The sequence below is a fragment of the Elephantulus edwardii genome, unplaced genomic scaffold (assembly GCF_000299155.1).
Source record: "Elephantulus edwardii isolate Elephantulus edwardi_28Jun2011 unplaced genomic scaffold, EleEdw1.0 scaffold00238, whole genome shotgun sequence".
In the NCBI taxonomy this organism is placed as follows: Eukaryota; Metazoa; Chordata; class Mammalia; order Macroscelidea; family Macroscelididae; genus Elephantulus; species Elephantulus edwardii.
Genome location: NW_006399988.1, coordinates 1,565,410 through 1,573,673, shown reverse-complemented (window position 1 = coordinate 1,573,673; position 8,264 = coordinate 1,565,410). Strand labels below are relative to the sequence as shown.

The window sequence follows — 8,264 nt, the reverse complement described above, 5'->3', positions numbered from 1 at the left end:
GCAGAAGGCCACGACGGCTCGCCCTGGCCAGGGGGCCGAGGACAGCCCGCCCTGGGCAGAGGGCCGCGACAGCAATGAATAGGAAAAAAAATTTCATATTTAACTTACAAATTTTGGTATTTTCTACATTTTAATGGTGATGACAAAAAAATATAAGTATCACACTTGCTCAAATTAACAAAGAACTGATCACTTTGTCCTCTGTCTCTTCAATACAGTGTTTCATTGTTGCAAGCTTGATAACCTCACTTACCAATACATAGCATAGCAAATATTTATAAATGGAAGGGCAAGCACTGTTCTTATTTACCTTTTAATTTCTTCCCCTTTTCCCAAACCCTTACACCATTCAGTCAGTCTACACACACAGTAACCCTCCATTGGGTTCCAAGGCTGTAAGTCATCTTGGAAGGAGACTACCCATCTTTATCCCAAGAAGTCACTGGTAGATTCAAACCACTCAAAACACATGGTTTTGAGTTAACAAAGCCTGGTCCTGGCCCATCCCCACAGTGACCACTGTGCTCGAGCCTGCAGTCCTGTCACTGTGTCAGTGTTCTGAAGAAGACTTCAGAAACTTTTTTTTTTACTAATAATGACTCTGTCCTCTCCCAGGGACTGGCCCCTCCTGAAAACATGCCCAAAATGTGTACAATCAAAAGTTGTCATCCTTACTTCTAAGCAGCATCCTGATTGTGCTTCTTCCAAGACAGACTTGTTTGGGTTTTGGCAGCCAATGGTATATTCCGTTTTCTTTGCTAACACCAGAATTCAAAGGCATCAGGTTTTCTTCAGTCTTCCTTATTGAGTTGTCCAGCTTTTGTTTGCCTTCCATCAGGTTTCCATGAGTTTCCAACACTGTAAATCTTTATGGGAGGAAACTGCCCATTTTCTGGTGAGTGTATGGTTGATTTGAGCTGCCAATTTTTGGTCAACAACTTGACATTTGTTGATTGCTTTTTAATGTTGAACCATCGTTATATATCTATTATGAATCCTATTTAATTATGATTCACTGTATTTTTGTTTGATGTCAGAGTCTATTGATTAGGACTCTGTTAAGAATTTTTGTGCCTATATATATTGATCATTGATCAATTTCTGTAATGCAGCTAAATGCATCAATAATTCAACCAAGATATATTAACAAAAATTGGTGATTGGAATGCAAAAATTGAAGGACTATTGTTATTATGTGTCATTGAGTCAACTACAAGTCACAGCGACCATATGAACCAAAGCTCTGAACCCTGCCCTATCCTGAGCCATTCTGTCTCTGGAACACTTCCACCTATTATCCCAGTCACTGTGTCAATCCATCTCATCAAAGGTCTTCCTCTCCTGCACTAACCCTCCACCCTTTCAAGCATGATATTCTTCTCCTAAGACTGATCCCTTGTTACAACATGCCCAAAGATGTGAGAGGGAGCTTCAGAATCCTTGCCTCCAAAGAGCAACCTGGTGTCTCCTTCTCCAGGATAGACCTGTTTGTTCTCTTGGCAGTCCATGGTGTATATTCAATACTCTTCTCCAGCACCACAACTCAAAGGCATCAATTCCTCTTCTGTCATCCTTAACCATTGCCCAGCTCTCTGATGCATAGCAAGTAATTGTAGAGACTGTCTCTTGGATCAGGCACACTTTAATCTCTATTGTGACATCATTGCTCGTTAGCACTCTGGGGAGGTACTTGATAGAAAACTTTCCCAATGGAACTTGGGGTTTTTTTTTTTCATTTCCTGACTGTTCGTGCCAAGAGGTGATTGAGGATCCAAACAGGATGGAATTGTCAACAACCGCAATCTCTTCTCCATTTATCACGATGCTACCAATTGACCCAATAAGGCAGTCTTTGTTTTCTTGATTTTGAGCTTCAATCCATATTGAAAACTGCAGTCCTTGATCATCTACAACAAACATTTTAGGTCCTCAGTTTCAGCAAGCAAAGTTGTGTCATCTGCATGACATAGGTTGTTGATGAGTCTTCCTTCAATCCTGATGCCACATTCCTCATAAAATCTAGCCTCTCCAGTGATCTGCTCAACATATAGATTGAAAAGGAATGGAGAAAGGAAACATCCCTCTTCCTTTCTTGATTTTGAACCATGCAGTGTTTTCTTTCTATGTTCTGACAACTTCTCTTTGGTCTAAACATAGGTTTTACATGAGCAAAATCAAGTGTTTTGAAATGTCCATTTTTCTAAATGTTAGCCAAAATTTGTTGTGATCTGCACAGTCAAATGCCTTTGCATTGTCAGTAAAACACAAGCAGATATTCTTCTGATAGTCTTTGTTTTCAGCCAAGATAATCTTACATTAGCAATGATGTCCCTTTTCCCCCAGCCTCTTCCTAACGCAGCCTGTATTTATGGCAGTTGTCTGTCAGTGTATTGTTCCAGTAGTTTTTAGATGATCTTCAACAGGATTTTACTTGCATGTGATATTAGTAATGTTGTTGTTGTTGTTGTTGTTATGTGTCATTGAATTGCCTGCGATTGATAGCAACCCTGTGTACAACTGCCCCAATCCTGCTCTATTCTGTGCCAATCTTATTGTCTCTGATACACCTACCCCATTACCCCAGTCACTGAATCAATCCATCTCATTGAGGGTCTTCCTCTCCTGCTCTGTCCCTCCACCCTCCCAAGCATGATGTCCCCCTCCAAGGACTGATCCCACCTTGCAACATGTCAAAGTATGTCAGATGAAGCTTCAGAATCCTTGCCTCCAAGGAGCAGCCTGGCTTCACCCTTTCCAGGACAAACTTGTTTGTTCTTCATACTCATCTCCAGTTCCACCGCTTAAAGACATCAATTTTCCTTCTGTCATCCCTAGTCATTGTCCAGCACTGTGAAGCATAGCAAATTATTCTTTTTTTTTCTTTTATTTTTTTACAAAATAAGCTTGCTTTTTAATGGGGACTCAGAGAGAGCTGCCTGGGCAGGGATGGGGGAGAAGGTTAGAAGCGCAGACCCCTGCGGGCTAAATCGGCCAGGGCCTCCTGGATCTGAGTCTGCAGCTCCAGAGCCGTGTCCTCACAGTCATGAAAAGTGGCCACGCGATAACCCACGGTGCCCAGGGCAAAGCAGCCAACAGTCACCAGCAAATAGGCGGGCAGTGGCCAGAGGACCTCCCGGCAGGTCAAGGGTAGCTCCAGGCCCAAGGTGGGGCCCATGGTCAAGGCGGCCCAGGTGGAGCCCAGGAGCGCCAGACCCCACATCCACTGCGCCAGCTTCGTCATGGTCCCTCAGTTCAGCTCCTTGGTGGTCTTGTCTGTCCTCGCTGTACCCATTCAGGTATGAACCTACATTTACTTTTATGCACAGCCTCCGCATAGCAAATTATTACAAAGACCATGGCCTGTATCAGGCACACCTTAGTCTCCAGAGTAACATCATTGCTCTTCAGTACTTTGGTGAGGTCTCTGACAGCAAACTTTTCCAATATTTGTTCAATAATTTCCACACTCTGTCAGGTCACCTTTTCTTGGAATGTGAATAAATACGGATCTCTTCCATTCATTTGGTGGCCAGGTTATTGTCTTCCAGATTTCTTTGCACAACTTGTTGAGCTCTTCCACGGCAGCATCTGTTTGCTGAAATAGGTCAATTGGTATTCCATTTTTCCAAGTCCTTCAGCACAGCTTTCACTTCCTCCTTCATCACCATTGCCTCTTGATCATATGTTGTTTCGTTAAATTCTTGTCAGCCAACTCTTGGTACAGTGATTCTGTATACTACTTCCATTTTCTTTTAATTCAGTATTTTCCCCATGTTGTTGTTATTGTTGTTATGCGCTGTCAAGTCGCTTGTGACACATAGTGACCCTATGTACAACAGCTCTGAACCCTGCCCTATCCTTAGCCAACCTTATTGTCTCTGAGACATCTACGCCCATAACCCATATCACTGAGTCAATCCATCTTGTTGAAGGTTTCTCCTGTGCTGTCCTTCCACCCTCCAAAGCATGATGTCCCTCTCCAAGGACTGGTCCCTCCTTGCACGTGCCCAAAGTATGTCAGACAGAGTTTCTGAATCCTTGCCTCCAAGGAGCAGCCTCGTTTCACCCTCTTAAGGATGAATCTGTTTGTTCTCCTAGCAGTCCATGGTGTATTCAGCACTCTTCTCCAGCAACACAGCTGAAAGGCATCAATTATCTTTCTATCATCCCTACTCATTGTCTAGCTTTGTGATGCATAGCAAGTAATTGTGAAGACCATGGCCTAGATCAGGCGCACCTTAATCTACAGACTGATCTCTTTGCTCTTCAGATCTCTGGAGAGGTCACCGACAGCAGACTTTCCCAATGCAATTTAACTTTTCATTTTCTGGCTGGTGATACCAAGAGTGTTGATTGTGCAGTCAAGCAAACAGAAATCTCAATCTCTTCACTGTCTATCATGATGCTGCAAATCAGCCCAGTGTAAGAATCTTTGTCCTCTTGATATTGAGCTTCAATCCATATTTAAGACTGCAGCCCCTGACTTTCTGCAGCAAGTGCTTCATGTCCTCCTCAGTTTCAGTAAACAAGGCTGTTTCCTTTACATAACTCATGTGGTTGATGCATCTTTCTCAAATCCTGATGCCAATCTTGATGTTCCTCCTCACAGCGCCCAGCCTCCTGGATGATCTGTTCTGCATATAGACTGAAAATGTATGGAGGTAGGACACATAGCATCCTTAAGTATTACAACTTGTGGCTTGAATTTATTCTTAAATTTCTTCAATGTAAGAAAGGCCAAATGAGTTCAGCTCTTTTTATTTTCTGACTCCAGCTCTTTGCACATTTCATTATTAATACCTTGTCGTCTCGCACTGCTCTTTGAAATCTTCTGTTCGGCCCCTTAATTTCCTGATTTCTTCCCTTTGGCTTTGGCTTCTCAGAGCTCTAGTGTAATATTCAGAGTCTCTTCTGACATCCATCTCAGTCTTTTCTTCCTCTCTGTCTTTGTAATGAGCTTTTGCATTTTTCATGGATGATATCCTTGATATCTTCCCACAAGTCATCTGGTCTCCACTCATTCGTGTTCAAGACCTCAAAACTGTTTTTGAGATTTTAAATTCAAATGGAATAGACTCAATGTCAAATATTGGTTCCTGTGGATTTGATTTCACTTTCTTTAGCTTTAGTTTGAACTTGCACATAAGTTGTTGAGGGTCGTTCTACAATCAGCACTTGGTCTAGTTTTCACAGCTGATATTGAACTTATCCACTGAATCTTTCCACAGATGTAATCAACCTGATTCCTATGTATTTCATCAAGTAAAGTCCATGTTTTGGGGTTGTTGTTTGTTAACAAAAGAGTTTTCAGTGAATAAATAATTGTACAAAATTCTGTCATTTTGTCTCCAGCCTCATTTCTGTCACCAAGTCCATATTTTCTGACAAGTGATCCTTCCTCCTTGTTCCCCGTTTTTGCTTTACAGTCACCAGTTATTATTAATGAATCTTGGTTGCTGTTTGATCAATTTCCTACTTCAAAAGTTTGTAGAAATCTTTTATTTCCTTTTTTTTACTTCTAGTTGTTGGTGTATTTATTTGAATGATAGTGGTATTAACAAGTCTTCTTTGTGTGTAGATAGTATCCTGTCACTCACAATATTTCAAGATTAATCTAGAAATGGATCGTTTTGATTACCAATGTGACCTTGTTTTTCCTCACTCTTGCATTTTCCGCATGATAGATCGTACAATTGTCTGATTCAAAATGTCACATGCCAGTCTATCTCAGCATTCTAATACTCAGTGAGTCAATATTTATGCATTCACTTTCTTCTTTAACAATGTATCATTTTCCTACAGTCATACTTCTCATATTCCACATTTCAATCACTACTGTCTGTTTGCAACTGTTCCTCTTCATTTGTTTTTCCCAATATGAGAACTCAGCCCCCAGTGCCATATCTACTAGTCTAGATGTGCTCTATTGTTCATAGGGTTTTCAAAGTCCTGTTCTTCCCAAAGTGGATGGCCAGATCTTCTTTGTCTTAATTTGGATGCATAGCTTTAATACAATATCTAACAGACAAGCATTCTACCCAAAAGAGCAGATGAAAGGCACTAACAGACTACAAAACTAACTGGTACTTTTGATGTTGGTCCCCTCCTTTGATGCATGTGTCATTGTCCCATCGAACTGCCTCACTAGCACCTCCCTCCGTCCCTTCACTTCCTACTGCTAGCACCCTGCCTCCCTTAACCTAACCCCTGATATGATAGCTCAGACCTCCAGTCCACTCATTATCTATCATTATTCCCCAGTGATGATAGTTCTCTGTGCGGGTCTCACTCAACGCAGTAGTTTAAAAAACATGGGCTTGGTGACAGAAGATTACTTAAGAAACTGGATTCTGTGAAGAAGAATGTGGCACCAAGATTGGAGGAAGACTCATAGATAACCTGTGTCCTGCAGATGACACAATCTTGTTTGCTGAGTGTGAGGAGGACTTGAAGCTCTTGCTGCAGCAAATGAAAGACTACAACCTTCTGCATACCCATGTTTATTGTGGCTTTGTTCACAATAGCAAGGAGTTGGAAACAACCTAAATGCCCATCGACAAACGAATGGATAGAGAATCTCTGGTATATTCACACGATGGAATAGTACACTGCATTGAAAAGCAAGGAACTCATGCAATATTATTCAAAATGGGTGACCCCGGAGGACATTATGCTGTGTGAAGTATCTCAGTCACAAAAGGACAAGTACTGCATGGTGCCACTGTTGTAAAACAGGACTGACATCGGGGTTGGGGGGAGACTGAGAAAGATGGGTTCAATAATGTATACTGCATTGAAACAGATGAGGGTATTTTTGTCATGACAGGAGTCCAGAGTGAAGGCTTCATAGTGGAGTGGACCTGGGGGAGGATTGTAAAACAATGAAAGAATTTGTCTTTCACTTTTCCAAGAGGGGAGTGTCCTGGGGCCAGGGGGTGGGGTGATTGGCAGGGGAGAAAAGTGCAACAATGAATGAATGGAAATCCAAAGTCTCTGTAAATTTTCATTGAAATGAATAATAATTATTTTTAAAAAACTAAAAAAAAAAAATACTACAACCTTCAATATAAATGACATCTCAACATCAAGAAAACAAAACAAAAATACATCGAATCTATAGGCAGCATCATGATATTTGAAGAAAGGGTTGAAGCTGTCAATGACTTAATCTTATTTGAATCCATAATCAATACACTTGGTACCAGCAGTCAGGATAGTAGGAGACATATTTCACTTGGAAAGTCTGAAGTCAGGGACCTCTCCAAATTACTGAGGAATATGATGTCAATTTGAGAACAAAGGTCCACTTGATTCAGGCCGTGATCTTTCCAGTCACTTGCTATGCATATGAGAGCTGGACAGTGACTAAAGATGACAGAAAAAGAATTGATGCCTTTGAGTTGTGTTAGTGAAGAGTGTTGTCTAACCCATGGACTGTCTGAAGAACAAACACATATATCTTGGAGAGGGTGCAGCTAGAGTGCTCTTTGGAAGCAAGAGTGATGAGACTTCATCTCACATAAGTTGAGCATGTTGCTAGGATGGGCTATTCCTTTGAGACTGATATTGTGCTTGAGAAGGTAGAGGGACGGTGAAGGAGAGGAAAACCCTCAACCAGAAGGAATGAAACACAGTAACTGCAGAAATGTGCTTGGGAGTGTTTGAGATTGTGATGATAGCACTGGATAGTGCAGGGTTGAGACCCGTTGTTCATATGGTTACTTTGAGCCATGCTACACTCGATGGCACCTAATAATGACAACACAACAACATCCCAAAATTAATTGTATGGCACTGAACAATTTCAGCAAGTAGCATATGACCAAGAACCAATGGTAATGAAAGAGTTCAATCTACACTGAAGGCACTGGCAACAAAATAAGACCTCAGGATTGATAGGATACCACTTGACATGTTCCACGTAACCTATGGAACCCAGACATGCTCACTAATGTATGGCAGGAAATTTGAAAAATTGTTACCTAGCCAGCTGCCTAGAATTGGTCTACATTTGTTCCCATTTTCAAAAAATGTGAAGTAATTCTACAGAAAGTGGAAATTATTGAACAATATCTTTAATACCACATACAACTAAAATCTTCCCTAAATGATAAAAAAAAGCACCCAAACCTTCTAAGAATCAAATCCCTATGCACATCCAGAACCTTCTCTAACAGGGTAAAAAGGGAAGCCACAGACTGGGAAAAAGTTTTTGGTAATGACATGTCAGACAAGGGACTTATATCTAGAATTTATAAAATACT

At 41.2% G+C, this 8,264-nt stretch overlaps 2 protein-coding genes across 2 annotated transcripts in view; one reads left to right on the top strand and one right to left on the bottom strand.

Moving 5' to 3' along the window:
* LOC102848488 (chromosome unknown open reading frame, human C9orf3) overlaps positions 1 to 8,264 on the top strand; it is a 704,390-nt gene that overhangs the window by 268,151 nt on the left and 427,975 nt on the right. The gene's annotated exons all lie outside the window — the stretch shown is intronic.
* On the bottom strand, positions 2,960 to 3,241 carry LOC102871572 (dolichol-phosphate mannosyltransferase subunit 3-like). Its single transcript, XM_006898868.1, has one exon. It carries the CDS (start codon positions 3,239 to 3,241, stop codon positions 2,960 to 2,962), a length of 282 nt encoding a protein of 93 aa, XP_006898930.1.

Bases quoted from the DNA above. Each gene is read 5' to 3' on its own strand.
- LOC102871572 (XM_006898868.1), bottom strand. From the start codon at position 3,241: ATGACGAAGCTGGCGCAGTGGATGTGGGGTCTGGCGCTCCTGGGCTCC.